General features: G+C 36.8%; 1 protein-coding gene across 3 annotated transcripts in view; it reads left to right on the top strand.

Annotated features, from left to right (window-relative positions):
• DICER1 (dicer 1, ribonuclease III) overlaps positions 1-23,390 on the top strand; it is a 65,532-nt gene that overhangs the window by 30,472 nt on the left and 11,670 nt on the right. For 2 of the 3 annotated variants that reach the window (XM_066188739.1, XM_066188737.1), the window contains exons 10-24: positions 1,962-2,434; positions 6,090-6,222; positions 7,134-7,376; positions 7,476-7,630; positions 8,943-9,075; positions 9,525-9,600; positions 10,615-10,754; positions 14,296-14,475; positions 15,321-15,534; positions 15,617-15,770; positions 17,257-17,439; positions 17,749-17,854; positions 17,952-18,127; positions 18,378-19,161; positions 20,564-20,719. In XM_066188739.1, the coding sequence (XP_066044836.1) occupies positions 1,962-2,434; positions 6,090-6,222; positions 7,134-7,376; positions 7,476-7,630; positions 8,943-9,075; positions 9,525-9,600; positions 10,615-10,754; positions 14,296-14,475; positions 15,321-15,534; positions 15,617-15,770; positions 17,257-17,439; positions 17,749-17,854; positions 17,952-18,127; positions 18,378-19,161; positions 20,564-20,719 (3,306 nt within the window). Of the gene's footprint in view, positions 1-1,961; positions 3,008-6,089; positions 6,223-7,133; positions 7,377-7,475; positions 7,631-8,942; positions 9,076-9,524; positions 9,601-10,614; positions 10,755-14,295; positions 14,476-15,320; positions 15,535-15,616; positions 15,771-17,256; positions 17,440-17,748; positions 17,855-17,951; positions 18,128-18,377; positions 19,162-20,563; positions 20,720-23,390 lie in introns of those variants that run through there. The other variant, XM_066188740.1, reaches the window with a different exon arrangement.

The raw sequence follows: 23,390 nt of genomic DNA, 5'->3' as shown, positions 1-23,390 counted from the left end.
AACATGCAGTTGTTTTCATAAATGAGTGGGGCTTCAATGTCAGACATTGATTAGAATTTCATTTAGTTTGAAATTCAGATTTGCTTAAAGCACTAAAACAGTTCTGCACCCTGATGTTGTAGGTCCTTCTCTGTGAAGTCAAGAATTTTATGTTTTCACAGTCTCCTATGACCTTTGAATAATTCAGTATGGAAGAGGAAATAATGCTTCAGGAAGAATTCGGACTCTACCCCATTGTATTAAAAGTTGATAAAGAAAGAGTTTAGGTGAAAATTCCAGCCAGAGATGTACAGTGTCTCTAGTTTATCTTAAAACAGTGTTGGACTAGTGCTGCACCTTGCTGGAACAGAATTTGAAGCTCAGGCTTGCCCCTGACTTTCTCTGTGTTTGCCCCTGTGTTGTCCTGACCTTTGGCAGAGGATGGTCCAGGAGGTGTGGAGTGTTTAGCAGGGACCTTTCACACAGGGGGTCCGGGTACCTTTTTTAACCCTGCTTGGCCTTCCTAGTTTGGAATTACCTGCTAAGTTACAACTGTGTAGGTATGTAAGTCTTTGAACAAGAAGTCAGTAGTGAGTCACTACTGTGACTATTCCTGTAATCGTCCACAAGAAATTTGGAGAATGTATTTCTTCAGCCCAAAATATTCTGGTTTCCTTTAGCATTCTTAGAAACTGGGAACTCTGACACTGTTTATAAAATATTGTTTGTGCCAGAGGGAAAGATGAAAGATGGTACATAAGGCAGCCTGTTACAGTGCATGGGAATTGGAAGTCCTGGTTACTTTTGTGCTAAACTTAAACCATAATAGGCTAAAATACATAAGGGATGCTGGCTGGAGGCAATCTTCATGACTTGCAGAGTCCAGAAGAGTAGATTAGGCTTTATACATCTAAAGCTTGTAACCCTCTATGCATGGTTAAAACCAGTAGCTCTCTGAGAAGATGGAGGCACCCATATTAAGAAAAGAAACGAGTTTCAGACTGAGGTGCTTTATGTCTTGGCAATGTAGGGTATCAAGCCTCTGTATGCAGTTACAATTAATCTAGATAGTTTTGCCCTTAAGTCATGGGACTAATAAACTTCACAGAGGATAGGATAGCATCAAGAAGATGATAGCCGGTTCGTTATTTCCGCACAGAAGGGAAGAAGGAAGAGAAATTGAAGCAGCAGCTGAAGACTAGCATCCTGACTGTTACAGTGCAGTTGTAGTTCTTCTGGTACAATAAAGGGCATCCAAACGATATGTCCTTTTAATAGCGTTACCAGTGTGCCCCATTTCTGAATTCCTAGTTTATTGTCTGACGGCTTCACTTTTCCAGAGGAAAAGCTTCTTATCAGATAAGATCATGATGGTATTCTAATGCCTATTCTGTTTCCTTTGAATAGGATATAGTTCTCTCTTTTTACTATTCCACCCACACATACAAACCACTGTATTCTGTTTTTCCTTTGAAAGGATAGGTTTCCTAAGGCTACCTTAAGGCCTCTGTGCAACTTTTTGGTTATGTACTTCTGAAACCCTGCCAGCTGTCAGTAGCAAATAAAGTAAAAATGCCCAGTAAAGTGTTTATTAGTTCTATATTATATGATAAAGATAAGAATTTTTGCTTTGTTTATCTAGCTGCTTCAAAAAGCATTCTCCTTTTTAGTATAAATTTCAAATTGCAGTTCTACAAAAAGGCCAAATTTTGATTAAGCTTGGGGTTTCTTGGAGATTCAGAAATGTACAGTTTTAAGTTGATTGGTAATAAGTTAAAGGGGGGGGAACTTGCTCCATTAGAAACACCAAATTTCCTGAGGTCATCTAAATAAGAAAAGCAGACTTCTGCATTTTTTTTAAAGTAGAAAAATTGTCATAATCCTTAGAAAGACTGTGCTGTTAGAGAAAAAAAGCCCCTAGTCTTAAATGAATAGTTCATGAATGTACTCTTTGAACTGATACTTGAATTCATTTGTTGTAGATATTGTCAGACTGTCGAGCTGTGTTGGTTGTTCTGGGACCGTGGTGTGCAGATAAGGTAGCTGGGATGATGGTGAGAGAGCTGCAGAAGTATATCAAACATGAACAAGAGGAGCTGCACAGGAAATTTTTATTGTTTACAGACACTTTCCTAAGGAAAATACATGCACTCTGTGAAGAGCACTTCTCGCCTGCCTCACTTGACCTGAAATTTGTGACCCCAAAAGTAATAAAGCTGCTTGAAATCTTGCGCAAATACAAACCATATGAACGGCAGCAGTTTGAAAGTGTTGAATGGTATAACAATAGGAATCAGGATAATTACGTATCTTGGAGTGATTCTGAAGATGATGATGAGGATGAAGAAATTGAGGAGAAAGAGAAGCCAGAGACTAATTTCCCATCTCCCTTTACTAATATTTTATGTGGAATTATTTTTGTGGAAAGAAGATACACAGCAGTTGTTCTAAATAGGTAAAACTTTTTATTTAAAAAAAAAATATTCTGAAGGAAAAATGCAGACTCAGCTGCCAGGATGTTAATATCGTGAATATGTAAGGGATTGCCTTATATTTTCAGAACTCTATTCATAAAGTTGGTTTAGGAGATCATACGGAATATTTCTAAAGTATATGGGAAGAACCTATGTCTTTGAAAGTTGTACTCGAGGACTTGTTTCAGACCTGAGTTTTAAATTTGCTTCTTTTAGAAGGCAAAATGTGAAATACTGTACTAAACCTGTAAAATAAGCATATACTGATTTGTTGTGATTGGTTTTTAGATTTATATTTTCAATAGATGTTGGAAACTTCTCTGGCCTACTGAGTTCAGTACTTCTGGAAATCTCACTATTAACCTCCTAAATCACAATATTATATGATCCAAGTCTAGAGAAAATCTAATTTATCCTTGCACAAATATCTCTCAGTACTGCTTTCACAGTTGATATTTATAAAGCACCTATTTAGTCAAACACTAAGTGCTTTCTTAAAGTCTCCACCAAGAAAAATATGAATGTGGGAGTATTTGCCAACTGGCAGTATTGTAGTTCAGTATCAGTTCCTATTCTTGAATGTGATACATGTTAGTTATGTCTAACACTTAATTATTAAAAGCTATTTGCCACAAACTGTGAATAACATGATTGATACACCTATCCTGGTTTTGGTTGTTGATAGGTTTCTCTGATAGTGTGGCAAATGTCCGGTGTGAGATGTTCATTGCATTCTGGGTACCTCTAAATCTGACCCCTCTGTTGGTGTATTTTTGCTCGAGTTACTAAGTGCATAACATATCCTTTGATCTGCAGACTTGCCTGTGTGTTTCTTGTCAACTTTTCTCTTCTGTCTTTTCCTTTTTTGCATTTTAAGTACGTTCACATAAATCTGCAGTATGAGGCAAACCAAGCTGTTCAGCAATACTGACATACTCAGTTAATAAGTCCTGAAGAAATTAACAGAGTCTTTTGCTGAGCTGAAACAAGTATTTCATTACCCTGCAGGGAATGAATGAACAGAATTCTGAAAGCTTTTTTCTTCTCTGTTCAGTTATGAATGTGATTTAAATCATACTGGTTTTCCACTGTGCATTCATGTATTCCATGATTTGTACACTATACAGTATCCTAACTGCTGTTGAACCTGACAGAATACAGACTCTAGATGAAACAGGTGATCAAATTCTGCCGTCTTTGAGCTTTAGGCACCTTGAGTAGAGTTTATTGGTGGCAAAATATAAAACTATATGTAACTTTTTATTCACTTCCGAAGGGTAGCTGCCAGATTTTCAAATGCTCCTTTACCTCATGTAACACCTGATTTCAGAATACCTGATATTGTATTGACCATCAAACTTGAGCTGTTGGAATTAAGGCTGGAAGCCTTTGGTAGAGCTCACTGTAGATGCTCTTCAGCCGAGTGCATTTAATTCAAGGGCCTCTGCTGATGATAGCTGTACTTAGGCTATATATAGCAGAAAGACTCTCTACTGAATGAGAAAGTCATGAGTGTTTGAATTAGTGTATCACAGCTACTCCCAGTAATCCAGTATGGATTATTAAATGGAACTGACTTAAAACATAGGTATAATTTTTCTTATAACATAGTTATTATGGTAGTATTTAGAATACCATTTTATGTAATCCAGGATGACTGAAGAAGGGTGAAATTCATGGTGTGAGTTGTACTTTCTGTCTGTAATTATTATTACACTCAGTTGATGGAGTGGCCTGCTCACAGTTTAATTTGATGTATACTGTTCAGTTCTGGTGCTTGTAAACTCCTTTTCAGAATAGAAGACATTTTCTAAAGCCCAGTTTCCTTTCATTTGCATTGCAGTGCCTCTCAGCTCCCTTAAGAGAATGGTTTGAAAGCAGAAGTTCTTGTTATCTATTTGAAAAACACCACCTGTTATCTGCAACAAATAGGGTTTTTTTTAGTCACCAGGTTGAAGTCCTATATGTTTCTCAGGAACCTGGCGAAGATTTGCAATGAAGTGATTATTCAGATGCTTTTAATTGTCCATTTCTATTCAAGTGAACTAAGTAAGAATGTTTGAGATGTTTAGTGGGTACTCAGTCTGTCTGACGTCACAGAAATGCCATGTTGAAATGTCAAAAAAGAAATACAGAAAAAAAAAATTCTGTCCAGTTTTTAACCCCCTACTTTCTTCGAGTGTCTGTCTCAAGAACCTAGACTGCATACAGAAATGTAACTCCATTTGGCCTTGAGCTAACATATCACATTTGCACTTCAGCATAGGAGGATCCTATGGATGGCAAGCTGTCTGCCTCTTTTCTGTCCTCTTGCCTATTTCCCTGGTTATTCCAGTTCTAACAGATTGCAAAGGAGGGAAGCCTTCAAGGTGTTCTTTGTTCCCATAAATTTTGTTCAAAATGGGGACTAAGAAGGGGAGCAAGACTTCAGTAGCTTTCCAAGAGTAGAAAGAGCAGGGAGAACTTTGCCATTTTCCCTCTGGTTTGGCAGCACCTTGCTGGGCAGATGGTAGGCTTGTAGTTGGGGTCTGGCACAGCATCCATCTACTGCTATGCCAGGCAGAAGTGCTAGAGATGTTTTTGGGAGAGGTTTGAGTTACTGCTGGAGGTGTAGAGAGGCAGGCTGATCTTTGGCTGTGGGGAGCCCCTGGTAATGGACATGATGATATGCTTTGAGCGGAGTAGTACTGGGATGGCTATAGTGACACATGCAAGGGATTATTTGTTGTATATAATTCCTTGGGTTTTATTGGCTATCCTGCTCAAAAGCCTGTTACAGTTGAGTAATTTGAAATTCTGTTTGTCCTGAAAACTGATCAACTAATGCTCCAGCATACTTACTTTGCACACTGTAATTGTGGTTTTAAATCCATAAATGCCTCATTCTTAGATGTAGTGCATTATTTAGGTGAGCAGTCCTCTACCTTATCTGTCAAATCAGAACACTGCAGAAGCCAGCCTTTTCTGCTTCTGTGACATAAATAATAAACTGAGTGGAAATTGAGAGTATGAACGCTTCTCACATCCCTGATGAGTATTCCTTCCAAAGAATTGTATTATGCCCTCCATTTGGGTTAATTTCACAAGTAGTAAACTTCTCACTGTGTAGGCTGAGCATTACTCTTGAGAAAAACAGGTCAGCATTTTGTCAGCAGTATACTTGAACAGAATGTATATTCTAATACTAAGTAGAATTACAATCCTACTTTTTAACCTTGAAGCTAACATTTTATACTGAAGAAACATACTTTTGTTGAGGAAGAAGTTACAGGTCTTTCCTCTAAAATCAGCTAGAGTTTACAGAAAAAGATTAACAAAGTAATTTTGAGTAGAGTGCTTTAACAACAGGGAACCTTAGAGTAATAGATTGGTTTAAAAATATCTGGTTTTTCCATGATATGTCTAAAATATGTGTGATGCATGCACACTCCTTGTGTTTCTGTATGCAGTTTGTCTTGTGATAACCTTACAGAGGTTTTTGAGAAGACTGCAGTCAATTTATGTGTTAACATGACTTCATTGTCATGCTTCCACTTTTCCTTTTAATATAGGTCTTTAATACAGGTCTTCCAAATAATAGGTTTTCCTGCATTTTGTAGGTTGTGTAACTTCTAAAAACACGTATAATATTTTTAGGTTGATAAAAGAAGCTGGCAAGCAAGATCCAGAACTGGCTTACATCAGTAGCAATTTTATAACTGGACATGGCATTGGCAAGAACCAGCCTCGTAACAAGCAGATGGAAGTAGAATTTAGAAAACAGGAAGAGGTAACTTGAAGAAAAAAAAATTAACTGACAGTAGTACCCTTTTTGTGTGTCTGTGTGTCTTTGGAAACAAAACAAATTAACAATTGGAAGTTTATAGCTTTGTTTTAACAAATATGTATACTTATTGGAGGTGTTGTTTGTAAAACAATAAAAGCATGTTTGGAGACACTGCTATGTCACATTACACAAATAGGAATTAAAACTTTGTGTAAAATCATGTTTATATCTTGTCAGATCATTATCTAATTTTTCTGCATTGTGTTAGTGGTAATATAATAATATGTTAAAAATGTAAAGGTTTCAGGCTTCCTGACATTTTCAGTACTTAAGCTGATTTTAATATTTATGTTTTCTAAATGTGGATTTGGTTAATCAGTAAATGTTATATATTTAAAAAAAAACCCACCCTGATTTCACATCATTTGAAGCTCATTCTGGCTGGGTTGTGCTCCAGACACGACACTTTTCCTTAGTATTGTTTCATATATAGTGTAAATATTAGAAGTGCTGGCTCTAGAATGTGCTCTATGCCCTGAGGATGCTTCAGCCTCAGGAGTGTTTGGGAAAAGATGGTGTCCTGAAAGCAACATTTGTTTTTTCTTTAATACCACAACTGAAAACTTGTGAGTAAATAGGGGTGGGAGTTGCTCTCCATTGCTAGGGGTTATAGTAGCTTCTTAGACACATGTGATTCCACATACCTGATTTTATTCCTAGAAATCTGCTGGTCCTGATAAATAGTATTGTTATGTTTCTGAAAAGATTCTTTGTAATAGTTTTGTATTTTCATGTCTGGACATGTTTGGGGGGTGTTTGAGCCACTCATCTTGGTTTTACTGCCTTTTGTTGAATCTCACAATGGAAAAATGTCTTGGACTAATATGTCAAATTTGTCTTCGTTACTTTTGCAGGTTCTTAGAAAATTTCGAGCACATGAGACCAACCTACTTATTGCTACTAGTATTGTAGAAGAGGGTGTTGACATACCAAAATGCAACTTGGTGGTGCGTTTTGATTTGCCCACAGAGTACCGTTCCTACGTGCAGTCAAAAGGAAGAGCTAGAGCACCAATTTCCAATTACATTATGTTAGCAGATACAGACAAAATCAAAAGTTTTGAAGAAGATCTTAAGACATACAAAGCAATTGAGAAGGTAGGGGGTCAAAGGAATGGGCCTGGGTTTTTTTTAAGTGTATCATAGTATTTTTTCAGGGAAAAATCTCTCATCATGTTTTGTTCTTAAAATGTTAAGATCCTCCGAAACAAATGCTCAAAATCTGTTGATGCCAGTGAAACTGAAACAGAACCCATTGTTGATGATGATGATGTCTTTCCACCCTATGTATTGAGGCCAGATGAGAGCAGTCCAAGAGTTACTATTAACACTGCTATTGGACACATAAATAGGTAAGAGGTATATTCACTTCTTACTTCATGTCATTGAATAAAAGGTTTCCTGGTCGGTCTTGCAACATGGATGCATGGGCTGGGGCATTTTACACATTTCCTCTTGGGCATCTTGACAGACTCTTCTCTCCTAAAGGAGGTGGTCACAGAGGTTTGAAGGGATTGTTTGCTTTCTTGATCTTTATCCTACTAGAAATTGCACCTCTGATAATAAATGCAATGATATTTATTCCTGTTTAATTAAAAGCTTCCCTGAAAACACTCAGCTTCAAAATGTGTAGTAAATTTGCATTTTTGCTCGTCAAGCTAGTTTTAAAAATAAATAAATAAAAGAACTGCTAAAACAGTAGTTAAATCTTCCAGTTTTAGTATTCACATTTGTAATAGTAGTCTGTTGTCATCTTTACAAACAAAACCATGTTCTAGTCCACAAGACAGGATCGGAGCTACTCAGATATCAACTCTGTAAGGTGATGGTAATTAGAGGAGGTTCTCAGTGATAGGCAGACAAAAAAGACAAGGAAGAAGATCGAGGGACCTGTGGACCAGTCAGTTTAACTATGGTCACATAGAATGCTATGGACCAAGTCCTCATGGCAACAGTTTTTAGGACCATAAAGAAAAGAGGGTTGACAGAAACCAAGTTTTACTGCAGGCTTTTTATCTCCAGTTTCATAAAGTGGTTGACTCTCTGAAAAGCAGTGAATGTCATGTACTTAAGTAAAGCTTTTGATGTAATTTCCAAAGTACTACCTCAGTAGCTGAATTCTTGAGGTTCAGACCGTTTTGATGGTCTGCCAGGTAAATAAAGCCTCTCAAAGCAGTCATATTTGAAGGGTGAATGGCAAATGGTAAATGGCTCTAAGGCTGTCTGGCAGCTAGTTATGTGTGGCATTACTTCTGGACTGTTAGGAGGTCCAGCACAGTTTAACATCAGAATGTTTGCATTTAATGCCAGGTTGGGAGAGAGGGAAGTCAGTACAAGGGAGGAAAGGTGGCAGGAGGGGGAAACCATGATAAGCAGGAGCAATAAGACAGCAGTAAACTCAGGAGACATAATAGGAACCCTGAGACCTGGCGGGAAATAGCCTTGTGCATCATTACAAGCTGGAGTGACCTTTCTGGAGACAAGATTTGTAATAAAGGACTTGGAGGTCTTCTGCTCAGAAATTAGTTGAATATGAGTCAGTAGTATACCTTTACAGTGCTCCATATGCCTGAAATCATCTCCTCTAGCATCCATACCAGTAAGGTAAGGTTTAGGTTTTGATTTGCAGGTTTTGATGATGTGTAAAATGTTTTGTCAACTTAGGTACTGCGCTAGATTACCAAGTGATCCATTTACACACCTGGCTCCCAAGTGTAAGACCCGGGAACTACCTGACCATACGTTTTACTCTACTCTCTACCTGCCAATCAACTCACCTCTTCGAGCTTCAATTGTTGTAGGTATTTGGGGAAGGAAAAGCATGGTAGTATATTAATATGTTGGGCTAAGAATTGGTCTGTGCCATTTCTAGATTTAGTTTCACTGTTGATAATGAAAGCTAATTTTTTCTGTATTGTACTCTCTAACTGGTTTTAGATCACTATCTGTTTTTGTTATAAATAATTTTCCGTCAGTTACTTTTATGCCAAAGGCAAAAATACTTAGATATTCTTCCCTGTACATTGTTGTTTCTGCACTTGTCCTTACTGGTTTTGATCAATAGTATAGCTGAGTTCTTGTAATTCGGGTTTCCTTGGAAAAACAAGCCTGAATATCTTCACAAAACTGCCATCAGTGTATCTTTTACAGAAATTTTGCTTGCCTGAAATGCTTGTGTTAAACTAAACATATATAAGTAACTTGCTAGTAAACCCAAGTTTTTACAAAGTATTTAAATGTTTATAGGGCCCTCCAATGAGTTGTGCAAGACTGGCTGAGAGAGTTGTCGCTCTTATTTGCTGTGAAAAACTGCACAAAATTGGTAAGAACTGGGAAAACAACCTCTTTGTTGAAGTATATTTTATAGTTGAGAAATTGCATATGGTGTGGATGTTATATATGTACATGCCCTTCTGCTGTAACCATCTGTTGCAGCTTTCTTTCACTTGCCTTGTTTCGTGTTGCGGTCATGTACTTACTAATTGAGCTTACACCTTGTAAGCTGAAGTTAAATACCAACATTTAACAAACTTTGCATTAAACAGCAAAAGCAACATCAGTACTACATCCTACAGCCAAAAGAGCATGGTTTTTAAAGTGAATTGTGACAAAATATAAAATACACAACCCTAAACTGATTGCTTTCTCTACTGTATTCTAAGTCATGGTCCAAAAATAGGACATTGCAGGACTACTTCAGCTCTTTTTTCTAGTAAGTATAATGGAGCATGTTCTTCCTTGTGGAACATTTTAAAGATAATTCTGTATTACTGGTTTTTTGTTGAAGTGCGGAGGTATTTATGCATTTTTTAAAGCACAAAGAATTGTAGGTCTGGGGTTTGAATTTTTTTTTCTGAGTTAAACCTTTTGAACACTGAATTCATACCAACAAATGTATCCAAGAATGGCACCCTGTTGGTGGCTCAACCCAGTGTTGGAAGTGCACATTCAAGAGCAGTAATTTACTTCTTAGAATGATAGAGAAATATAAATTTTCCTTCTTCCTTTGTACAACTCCATGTTAATGATTTTAAATAAATATTTCAGTCAGAGATCAGTTTTTATGAACAAAAAGAATTCTTGGATTGTTTTGTTACAGATTTCAGTTTTGTAATTAAGTATGTTTTTTACTACAAATAGGCATTCTTGCCCAAAATTCAGTCTTTATCACTCTTTCCCCAAAGTTGCACTTTGGGAGCCTTGCAGTAGTCCATGTATTTTAAAACCTTACATGTGAGGTGTTTTCCCAAGCAGTCTCACTACTGTGTAGGATCTGAAGGAACCAAGATTTGATTGCTCATAATGCTCTTTCTTTGTACTCTTTCATAATATTCAGGTGAACTGGATGATCATTTGATGCCAGTTGGTAAAGAAACGGTTAAATATGAGGAGGAACTTGATTTACATGATGAAGAGGAAACCAGTGTTCCCGGAAGGCCAGGCTCTACAAAACGAAGACAGTGCTATCCTAAAGCTGTTAGTATCACTTACTGCTGTCCAGATCTCTGATCTAATGCTTTATGTACTAATAAGACAGAATTGCCAAGTCTTAATCTTAGCTCATTAGAAATTTTTAGTAGTCTTGTACTTACAGTGGAAATACTTTGCTGTTCTAATTCTGTGGAAGCTTGCAGTGCTACCTAAGTTTATGGTATCACATGCTTTGGAAGTATGCCTGTAAGCTCGAAGAATATTCAGTTTCTGTAGGGCTTGTTGGCAATTACTTAGTTGCCTAGTATGAAAATAACTGTGAGGAAAATAGTCCTGCATTAATAATCTGTAAAATCTTTATCTTATTACTGGCTTTCAGGACAAATAATTGAACACTAAAGATGTGCCCTGGGCCAAATACAGAAATATGTTTGAGGTTTTTTTTGGATGCTTGGTGTAGTTTGGCAGGTTTCTTTGTTGAACACAGAATTCCATAATTCCTGGTTTAAATCTTAGAATATCAAGTAAGTGTACTTCTAATTTTCTTTTTATTTTAAAGCAGTTCTAAATATTATACTTAATGTTATACTTGATCTGTTGAAAGGGTTCCACAAGAAAATACAGCTCTGTGTTAAGTAATGTATTCACAGTCTGTTAAAAGAGATTTCATCCACACCAGTTTGTAAAATTGGACTTATTAAATGACATTTGTGGGAGAACTGGAAATACTTCAAGAGAAAATGGAGAAAAGAATCTTTGTCCGAGTATTTTGCAAGTACTCTGGAACCTTCCTTTTTCCTCTGCAGTTGTTACAGGTTCTGTCTAAGGTCCTTTGAATAGGACAGGTAATTCATATAGAATCTGATAATCTTTGCATTTCACAAAGATGCACAGTTTGCATTTTTGCATAGCATTTCTTGTTACAAGTGCTTTTCTTTGCCCTCTTACCTCACTACTAGTGATTGTTGGAATGGGGTGATTCATAAAATGCAAGATTATGGTATCTCATTCAGAGGAGTTGATTTGTCAAGTGATGCATCATTCTTTCTCAGTTATTTCTTTTTTAATAAGGAATTTAAGAATACTTTCCCTTGCCTTTGTCCCAACTTCTCACATCTGGAAAAGAAGCTTTGGCAAATGTTTAAGGTCTGCAAGATCCTCTTGGGTTTAATGTAGTTATTAAATTTATGAGTAATTTTCCATTAAGCCAAGGCCATAGTTTTACTGCAATGTAACTTTACAATCCAGGACTACATGTATTGCAATTTAGTTTTAGATAAATAGGAGGATCATTTTGAGACCTGCAAAGTAATGAACTTCTACCAAACATAAGGCATGGTTTCTTAACATCTATGAGAAATATGAGCAGCAGAATTAAAAGTGCTTGTGGCTGATGCGAGTATTCACATCTGCAAGCTAGAATTGTAATGGGAAAACTCATGTAGTGTAGTGCCTGGGCAAAGGGGCAGTGTATTGAATTTTGTTTATGTGTTTGTCCCAAGTGTATCAAAACATTTTTGATACTTTTTAACAATTCTGCTGGAAAAAGAATCTGTGTTAATGAAGCTGTAAGTTCAGTCAAGCTTTTTTTTTTTTTTTTTCTGACTACGCACATTTTCCTTTTTACCTTTTATTTTTCCTGTTCTGCTGTTAAGTTCCAAAGATCTTGGACATAAAATGTGCTGTAGTATTACTGGTTAAATGCAGACATTTGAATCAAAGCTTGTTTCAATCTGCTTAAAGTGAGGAGAGGCATATTTTGCCTCCATCCACTACTGCAGAAAGGAAGGTTCTAAGCATACCCAAAAGCAAGATTAAAACACAAACAAGGTTAAATGGTGTGATCCAAGGTGATAATACAACTTAGTCTTTATTTTAAAAAAAGGACAGAGAGAAAGTAGGAAAATGCCCAGAATAATTACAAGAAGTACAGGAAAGGGGCTACCACTTCCATGGGTCCAGTGCTGGCTTACAGAGTGCAGTGGGGGAGATCTGCATCACGTGCAGCGTGTCTCTCTCCAGTGAAGTCCCTCCCAGAGCAGTCAGGCTTGCCAGTGAGGGAGCAGAGCCATGTCAGCAGGACCAGCACGGTGGGAGGGACATGAGCAGCCTCACAGTGTAGATAGGACAGCACATACAGCAATGATTCTAGTGCTGTGTTGATTTGGTAGCACCTGTGGCAGGTTGGGCACTTGAGTGTAGAGTGTTTTGAGAGTGGCAACAACACATCCACCTAGTAAAGTTCATTGTCTGGCTCTCATGATCTATCAAAAGTCTGCTACTTGTTTGCTTGATGTATCAACTACAAGCTGTTTTAATAATTTTCAAACAGGGTGCTTTATTTTCTAAAACAAAGCAGTTTCTAAGGCTTTTGTTAGAGGCAATTTGATACTTGATTTTGCAAACCTTAATCTTCAAAGAGGCCATGGAAAAACATTCCTTACTTTTTACTTGTTCATGACATTCCTCCCCGTAGGTTCTGCATTGCCTTGAGGAGCATATATGTGGTCTTCTCCCATGGTGGTGATACAAGTGTAGTGAACAGAGGGGAAAAGAGGGATGAATAAGCGTGTTATTGTGTGAATAACCCGGCTAGTGCCAACAATTAAAAATACAAATCCAGTTACTCTTGCAACTCTTAATTTGTGCTAACCACTTTCCCCATCCTATAAGCTCTAAAGACTTTGAGAGGGTAGTAACCTGTGATCTAGGTTCTGATCCATCAAACCAATCTCATGTTTGCATAGATGGAAATAGTTCTCCAGCTTGATCATTTATTTCTTTCATCTTGGCTCCTGCCTCCTCAATGGAGGGTGAGGCATTATGGATGGTAATGCAACAGGTATTTACAGGGAGAATCAATACCCCTTTGTTTTTCGAATAGTCAGTAACTGGGGTAATCTGTACTTGCTCCCAAGGGTAAGGGGTAGGGCTTGGCATTGGTTACAAGGGAAGGAGGAAGAGTTGGGACACCTATGGTGAGTTTCTTTCCCAAACACCCATCTTTTACCTTCTTCATCTGTCCATAATTTTCTCTTCAGGAGGTCCAGTCCTAATAAATTTGTAGCGAAGTATCCCAAAACTTATTAGAGTTTCAATCGCTTTCTCCTTCCCCATCAACCAGCATCTTACCTTAGCAATCTTTTGAGGCTGGGCATATCCAAAAGCACCCACCACAAATGTACCTTGAGGAAATGGTTCCACATGAATGGAGGCATCTTCAGCTTTGAGAGCAGACATTTGAGCTCCAGTATCTACTAGAAAAGATACAGGAACTTTATGGGGACCAATAGGACAGGTTGTTACTAAATTTCCTTTAGAAATTTTTGGTAAGTCTTCTTATGAAGAGCCACCCTCTTCCCCAGCTCACCTACTGGGGACAAAGGAAATCTCATGGGTGCTGGCCAAACATTTTTTGTTTAAGAGAGAAAACACAGCTTGAGCCTAGAACAATTTTTTTTTGTTCCTTATTTTTAGCAATGTGTTTCCAAATAAACCTAAGAGAACATATTCAAAGAATAATAACTAGGTGAAGTTTGCTGATTTTTTATCATATTAAGGTTTTAATTTGTTTGATTTTTTTCAGATTCCAGAGTGTTTGAGGGATAGTTATCCCAAACCTGATCAGCCCTGTTACTTGTATGTAATAGGAATGGTGTTAACGACTCCTCTACCTGATGAGCTCAACTTCAGGAGACGAAAGCTATATCCTCCTGAGGATACAACAAGATGTTTTGGCATACTGACAGCCAAACCTATACCTCAAGTAAGGAATCTATTTCCTTTCCTTATTCTGCATGCCTTGCAACCTGTTATTTTCCACTTACTCCCCACCCAAGAGAGTGAAGAGTTGGAAATAACCATAAATGATGCTTGCATCAAGTAACCTCCAGAAAATAAGCAACACTATCCATCCAGCCAAGTCACCACTTATTTTTCTGTCTTTAGGGATGAAACAATCTATTTTTGCCAAACTTTTGGTTTCAAAATTTAGTATTTTCCGTTGGTAAATTCAAGATGTCCCTCTTTCTACGTATGAGCTATGATAGGAGTAGACATATCAGCTACAGAAGTGGCCTGCACTGCACTACCTTATCTATACAAAAGCTATGATAACAAATGCTCCCAGCATTCCTAGTAGGTAGCAGAAGCATAAAAAGTAGGCATATTAATTGAAATTGGCACCTCCTTCTTCAGAAGACTTTTAATACACATTTTCTGTTGGTGAGACTCAGCTGAGGAAGATTTTTTCAAATTGTATTTTCTGTTGTCCACATAAGAAGATATTTCAGGAGTATTGCTGGTTTTCACATTTCTTTCTTCATAATAGAAAATGCTTCCTTTTCTACTTAGCTTTGAAAGAGAGAAAAGCTGTAAAACACAAGGAGAACTGTTTAAAAACCCAAATTAGTCATTCTTTAACATTCAGAGCCTCATCTGTCATTGAAGGGCCATCACAGTTCAAAATTCTGATCCTGTTTAATCTGCTTTGCTGTAGGGTCAGTCAGGCTTTACCTCAGAATCTGCACTAAACAGCCAGTACTCTGTAAAGGAATCCTGCTTTGGCTTTTTTTTTTTTGTGATTTCTTTCAATTGTGTGTTCTTGTTTAGATTCCTCACTTTCCTGTGTATACTCGCTCTGGAGAGGTTACAATATCCATTGAGCTTAAGAAATCTGGTTTTACTCTGTCTCTGCAAATGCTTGAGTTGATAACACGACTCCACCAGTACATTTTTTCACATATTCTTCGTCTTGAGAAACCTGCACTAGAGTTCAAACCTACAGAAGCTGATTCAGCCTATTGTGTTCTACCTCTAAATGTTGGTAAGAACAAAAAAATTCATAATTTACAACTTGTCAGAAAAGTTCAGCCTAGAAAACTGAGTTACGCATTTTCCTTTTTAAGTTGATGACTCCAGCACTTTGGACATTGACTTTAAGTTTATGGAAGACATTGAGAAATCTGAGGCACGTACAGGCATTCCCAGTACACAGTATACAAAAGAAATGCCTTTCATTTTCAAGTTAGAAGATTACCAGGATGCAGTTATCATTCCACGGTGAGTACTCTACATAGTTTAGGTGTGTACCTATTGTATTTGTACAAACACTTGTAATAAGGGCATGTTAGTATCTGCATCAGAATTGCTTTTCAAGAACTGTATGCTGCTGGTCTGAAAGTATCTGGTAGTGTTTCAAATAATTTAAAGATATTTTAAATCAATAGTTAATTTTATATTAGTAAGATTTGAGTGTTTAGGCATCCTAAGATTCATTACATTTTTGTAAGGAATGGTGGAGCTCACCACAAAACTTACATAGTATTCTGATAAAACACTGCAACTTCATCAAGAAGTGGCTTACTGAAACCAGTTTTTGTTTGGAAGATTGCATGGGAGTCCTGTTCTCTGGTTACTGCTTATGCACACCAAAGGCCTGCTAAAGAAAGGTATCATGTTGGTAGATGGGAAAAAAATTGCAAGTGATAAAGGCCATTTAATGAAATCTTTATATTGAGTGATACTCATTTAATGTACTGGATATGCAAAAGTTCTCCAGAACTGGTAGGCTTTGTGGAGGTTTAATAATTCCCTGTGGACCAACTGGCTTGTGTTATGCCTAGTATATTGTAAACAATGGTACTTGCTGAATATATAGACAGGATAAGTTTAAACTTTGTTTTTTGGCCTCATCTGTCTCAGACGTTTGTTGGGGTTTTTTTGAAAGAAGCTGAAAAGTCTCAGTGATAGTGTGTAAATTTTGTTTAGAGATACTATTTGTTTAGAGTTTCTGTTTACGTATTTTAGAAACTTAAAATGATAGATGGAGCAGGTCAAAGTGTGGCATAACTTAATATGCAAATCTAATTGTTGAATATTGTTTTCATTATTTTTTAAATTATTATTACTGTTATTTTCTGAGCATGTTTATCACCATAGTTTCTAATGAGCCTTGGTTGCCACAAAAAAGATGTTGCCACAGTCTGGCTTCATTTTTAATATTCTTCCTGTAATACGAGGTCTGTTTTCACTGTCATAGAAAGGCTTGTGAATTTCCCTTGCTATATATTTGAGGTTTTGTATTTTAACTTTATTTGGAGGATGACTTGGTTAAAATGCCAGTTTAGTCTTTGTGTGCAGAGAAACTCAATTTCTACTGATGTAGAATACTACATTGGAGACCACATGCTAAAAAGCCAGATTATCAAACTTAGTTGTTAGGTGTTTTGGATTAAGAAATTATCATTTGTAGCATTACTGTTGTCCAGAGCTTGATTATGAAGCATATTGAAGACCTAAATCCTCCATTTAATTTAAATTCATTAATTTAATTATCTTGTTTATCTCATAGGAATTTCACAGATTTTAGATTGACTCTTTATCTTAAAGCACATTTCTCATTTAGCATTTGAGTTAGATAAATGATTCCTACAACAGAAAGAACTCTTATTAATGAAAGATCTCAAGTGCGCTGTTTTATTGACCATGTTAGAATATGAAGAAATTAACAAAAGCTTTACTGTAATGCCAAAATATTTTTTTTTAGATATCGAAATTTTGATCAGCCTCATCGATTCTACGTAGCTGATGTATACACTGATCTTACTCCACTCAGTAAATTCCCTTCCCCTGAATATGAAACTTTTGCTGAATATTATAAAACAAAGTATAATCTTGACCTTACCAATCTTAACCAGCCACTGCTGGATGTGGACCACACATCTTCAAGGTAACAACAGTCATATTTTGTGTCTGATGTTTGTAGTTTGACAGTAAAGTGCCTTTTTTTTTTCTTTAAAATATGGAATAAAGCTGAGGGTTTGAGTCTTCCAAAATAATTACTGATTTTTTTTTCTTGAGAGATTCTTAACTTGTGTAACATGAACTATGAATTGAGTCTGTTTTTTCCCAGAAGTAATGGTGCTGTCACTTCACAGTGCATTGAAGTTGAATACTAAGAAACTTAAGAAAGTTTAGGCTAGTAAGTTCTGTTCATTAATTATGTACTTACACCACAGTTTTTTCACATGGTTTTTAGACTTAATCTTTTGACTCCTCGCCATTTGAATCAGAAGGGAAAAGCACTCCCACTAAGCAGTGCTGAGAAGAGGAAAGCAAAGTGGGAAAGTTTGCAGAATAAACAGGTAAAATAGAAACATCTAATTCAAGTGCAACTCTCTTAATAGTGATCTGATGGCTACCTTTACAAGGAAAATTCTTTTCTTCCCCCTCCTCTGCCAGATACTGGTTCCTGAGCTCTGTGCTATACATCCTATTCCAGCCTCATTGTGGAGAAAAGCAGTTTGCCTGCCCAGCATACTTTACCGCCTACACTGCCTTTTGACAGCAGAGGAACTGAGAGCTCAAACAGCCACTGATGCTGGTGTAGGGGTTAAATCACTTCCTGCAGATTTCAGGCATGTATTTTTTCAATAGGTATTTTTCAATATAATGTCTGACTTATAAGGGGAAACAGCTATTATTGCGTGAATTATCAAACTGGTAACTCTTGTTTAACTCATGGCACTTCTCAGTGAAACACAGTTTAAAAATACTTGATTGTGAGAGGTGAGGTTATGTGTTGCAGTCACTGTTCTTTTGAGAAGGCTGTGGGTCTTTTTAAACATGTGTATTTTTTGTTAACAAACCTTCTGTTTATCTTAACAGATATCCTAACTTGGACTTTGGATGGAAAAAGTCTATTGACAGCAAGTCCTTCATCTCTCTTCCTAACTCCTCTGTAGTAGAGAATGAAAATTACTGTAAGCACAGCACAATTGTAGTCCCTGAAAATGCTGCACATCAAGGTGCTAATAGAACCTCTTCTGCAGAAAACCATGACCAAATGTCTGTGAGTTACAGAACATTGCTCAATGAGTCACCCAGTAAACTCCAAATTGATGTCTCGGTAGAATTTGCAGCAATTAATGGTGTTTCTTATAATAAAAATCTTGCCAATGGCAATTGTGATTTAGTTAACAGAGACTTTTGCCAAGGAAATCAGCTGAATTACTGCAGGCAGGAAATACCTGTACAACCAACTACCTCATATCCCATTCAGAATTTATACAACAGTGAGAACCAGCCCAAGCCCAGCAATGAATGTACTCTACCGAGTAATAAATACCTTGATGGAAATGCTAACAGATCTACCTCAGATGGATGCCCCATGATGGCAGTGACCGCCAGTACTTCAAAAGCTATTAATCTTTCAAAAGACAGAGCAGATTCTGAAAAGAGCCCTTGCAGTGGGTACTCCTCAAAAACTCTCGGTCCTAATCCTGGTCTCATTCTTCAAGCTTTGACTCTTTCAAATGCTAGTGATGGATTTAACCTGGAGCGGCTAGAGATGCTTGGTGATTCGTTTTTAAAGCATGCCATCACCACATACTTGTTTTGCACTTACCCTGATGCTCACGAGGGACGGCTGTCATACATGAGAAGCAAAAAAGTGAGTAGTAGCAATCTAGTCATACTGTGTAAGAGGCATGCTTTAACCAGCCATATATATGAAATTTTTGCTGGAAGGTTGAATGGGAGCAGGTTGATTTAATTCTACAGCTTTGTTCATTATACACTGAGTATCATGCATATTAAGAATAAAAATACAGCACTGTGGGGTTAATGTTGCCATAACTGATTGATTGAAACTGTTTTCTGCAGTTCAGCTTGAAATCTAAACCAGCTGATTATGAACCTAAGAAAGAACAGGACTGAACAAAAGTAAAAGTTCTGGGTTAGTGAGAGCATTTGGTGCACTGAACCTCTAGAGCTGTATTGAGTAGAAGCTCTTTAACAGCATACTTGAAGGAAGGATTGAATTAGCAGCACAGGGCCTTAGGTTGCAGCTTTACTTGACCTTTCCTCTGTTTCCTCAGGAAGATACTTCCTGTGAAATTTTTAGCATCATGCTTAAAAATGAAACAACTAAAAAAAACCTTACAGAACTGTTGCAACAAAGCTTGTGAAAGTATTTTGGAGTAAATGTATACGGTGGGGAGCAGAGTCTTCAGTTCTGCTGCTGCTAGAATAATCAACCATGAAAACTTTTTTTTGTTTTTTCTTCCACATGATGTGGTCATTTCAATTAAATGCCAAGGTGTTGATTGTCTACCTCTAATAAGATGCATCACTCTGAAAATGAAATGATTGTATAGTTTAATCTTGGACAATAAGAAGGGCTAAATAAGTTGCGCTGTTCAAACAAAAGAAATGATTGAATATTCAAGTTCAAATTTCAAGACTTTAAAACATGCCAAGTGCATTTAAAAAGAGAAAAAAAAGATCAGTGGTTGATAGTTAAAAAGGAAAAGGAAATATATCTGAGAATGCTTTTTACCTTCCCCTTAAAATACTTAAAATCATTTTAGAGGCTATCAAAATAACATCTGGATTATGACTTAATAAGTGTTATATGGAACTGTTTTAGCACTTTCTGCTGCCAAGGTTTAGGTCAATTTATCTATAAATAAGAATTTTTCATTCCAAATGTAGTCTGAATGATGAATACTTACACCGGTAATAAATGACTTGTACAGGTTCTGTTTACTATTATTTTTAAAGTAGCAATCTGTCTGTTTTGTGAAGAGAATGTAATATATTAAACTTCTTTAACTGAAACAATCACACCTAATATGCTTGGTCCCAGGAAAAAAAGAAGAGGAAAGTGTGTATCTTGCTTTGAGTTCTACTGTATTACAAAAGCTGAACTCCCTTTTGAGAGCTGGAGAAAATGCATAATAATACAAGATCCACCTTGACACTTTTTTTTAACATTTTTTGCTCCTTTTGCCTTTTAGCCTGTTTATGTAAATGTATGTCCAAAGCTTTTTATCAGAATGTTCTTCTTAAAGGTCAGCAACTGTAACTTGTATCGCCTTGGAAAAAAGAAAGGACTGCCAAGTCGCATGGTGGTGTCGATTTTTGATCCCCCGGTCAATTGGCTTCCTCCTGGCTACATAGTGAATCAGGACAAGAGCAACACTGACAAGTGGGAGAAAGATGAAATGGTATGAATTTATTTAACTGTGTTGATGAGTAGTTACTTGTGTGTCTGTATTCTTTCACCCTTACCTCATCCCACCACCCCCAGTTATTTTGCTGTTTTCAGCAAAGAAAAGGTAAATCCATATATTTATTTTCTTTCTAAAACTTCTGTGTAAAGAAATGAGAGGAAAACTGATTCTAACCAGAACCTGAAGTAAGGAAATTTATTGCACATCATCCAGTATTGAGTGTAGATATTAATGGAGAGGTAGAGAAGAAAAGCTTTTCTGCTGATACGTAGCCTGCTCCCAGGAGTTTGTCAGAAGTCTCTGTTGGAAATTTTAAGTGGTATTATCATCGCTAGTTGTCATATGTTCAGGCAGAGCACTGTCTGCTTTCTAATAAATAATGAGTTCACTTTTATAGAATATATGAAAAACAGTTAAGTGTTTTTCATAGTGCTGAGGCAGATTGAAGAGTAAAACTGACTTAAGATAATGTTCAGTATTGATTGACTACACCATGGGTATGACTGAGAGCTGTTTCTCATGTGAAATACAGTGCTGGCTTAGGCACCCTCACTGTCTTGACACTCTCACTGTCTTATCAAATGCTTCACAATGACAAATCTTAATGAGGAAAGGTTCACACTATTTTCTGACATTCTAGGAGTAGAAGGACATGTTCAGGAATACCGGTGATCATATAGCCATCAGTAATATGAACCTGAAGTGTTTCAGGGTGGTTTGGAGTTCAGGGGAAGGAAGTGGAAGGACATCTTTCTTTTTCCCCGTTCTGAAGACCACACTCAGACTGTAAAACCACCAGAGGGCACGTGAGAGTACTGTTAGGTGGATGTACTGTGCAAATAAATGTTTATTGCAGAATAAAACAACCTGATTATTGTGGTTCTGTACTGTGCCAAGATTTAATTTCAAAGAGACTTCCTGCTATACCTTTCTGGCAAATGAGATAGTGTGTTTGGGTCTGGAGCTAATTGTTGGTTTTTGAAAGTTTTCCACAACATTTCAGTGGCCTCTTCCTCTGTGATAGTCACTGTTTATTTGTAAATAAAACATACAGTAGATATTTTGCTTTCCTGGGTGTAAATTTCATTCTCTGTCCATGGGCTGATGATCTATAACTGAATATAGAGATCTCATTATGACAAATTATTACTAAAACTTAGTAGTCTCTCATTATGACAAATTATTACTAAAACTTAGTAGTCGAATATTAGTATTTATGAAGCTTTGTTAGGGGAAAGAATCTTTCTTCATTCATTTTATCAAATGGCTGATTTCCAAAAGAGGATTAAAAAAGCAATTGACATGTATTTTGCATCATCTTTTAATTGGCAATAACCTCCTGAAAATTGGTCAGGTATTATTTAAGGAAAAAATTATTCTTCTATGATTTATCATTGATTCATTTTTTAAATGCTAATGATGGTAAAAATTAATGATCAAAATTGCTTTCTGTTTCCTTCAGCCACTGCTCATCCTTATCCCTTAGAATTTTTTTTCTGATGTACATGAAGTAATGCACATACAATGTTTGGATAGTTCATGTAGCTGTCCTGCTACTTACAATTTCATTTTAAGAAACTTGTTAATGAAACGACAGTAAAATTTTTTTTATAATTTGTTCCATGCTTTTAAAAACAGATGCCAGAATCTGTTTTGGAGCATCCATACAGACATGTCTCATTCAGATACTTTTTCTTATTTCAGCTGTAGATGTGATGGATCGTGTGTAACAAGAAAAAAACAGCACATGTCCTTGTTGAAACTGGTTAAATTAATCTTACCTTATGTTTTATCTACTACAAGTATCTAAAATGACTGTCTTAAATCCATTTTTGATATCTTTCTGATCAATTTAAGTTACAGAAGTCCCTTTGTGTGTGTGAGATAGTAATTACAGCAGCAGGAATTCTTTCAGCAGAATGTCTAAACTAAAACCTTCTATAGCCACTTTTTTTGCCTCTCCTCTCATCACTAAACATGACTAAGCCTGATCCATCCCTGTGAGGAACAGTGAGATCTGTTTGATCCTTAGGCAGTTTTAAGTGCTGCCTAATGCCCCTTACAGCTGCGACCCATCCACACATCTGGATGAGTGTTCATTTTTCCCAAAGGGAAGCATCTCCCGTGGTAGCATCTGGTTCACAGGCTTGCAAGATTTAGTGACTGAGCCCTACAATACAAAATGCATAGGTTCAGGGAAGATAAAGGCTGTTTCACTTGATTCAACATGTTGTTGGCTTTCAGGACCGAGTCCAGGAAAGTGCTTTGAATCTGATCTTGCTCCTATCAAATTCAGTGGCAGAATTCCTGTTGACATCAGTGTTGCTGTGTTGAGCCTGTTAATAGTCCTTTTGATATTAGGAAGACTACCAGTGCATTTAGCTAATATGTTTAAGTGCTTTCCTGGATAGAGGCCATGGCAAATTGTAAAGAATTATATAGTTTGGAAATATTTGTGTTCAGTTTGTAATTTATGTCAGTCCATACCAATTTGTTCAATATGAGGAGGGAAAAGATATTAGACATCATTAGTTTTGCTGTTGTGGGTGTGTATGTAAGTATTAGAAAATTGATGGCAATTTTGCCTTCTCTTTTGTTAGTTAAATAGCCTGTTAAAAAAAAAAAAAAAAAACACCTGAAAAACCCCCCACTGAATGCATTTTCC

Source organism: Chamaea fasciata, unplaced genomic scaffold, assembly GCF_029207755.1.
Source record: "Chamaea fasciata isolate MVZ Bird 193981 ecotype frontalis unplaced genomic scaffold, bChaFas1.0.hap1 SCAF_7, whole genome shotgun sequence".
Classification (NCBI taxonomy): domain Eukaryota; kingdom Metazoa; phylum Chordata; class Aves; order Passeriformes; family Sylviidae; genus Chamaea; species Chamaea fasciata.
The sequence above is the reverse complement of the archived record's forward strand: the minus strand, read 5'-3'. Positions and strand labels throughout refer to the sequence as shown.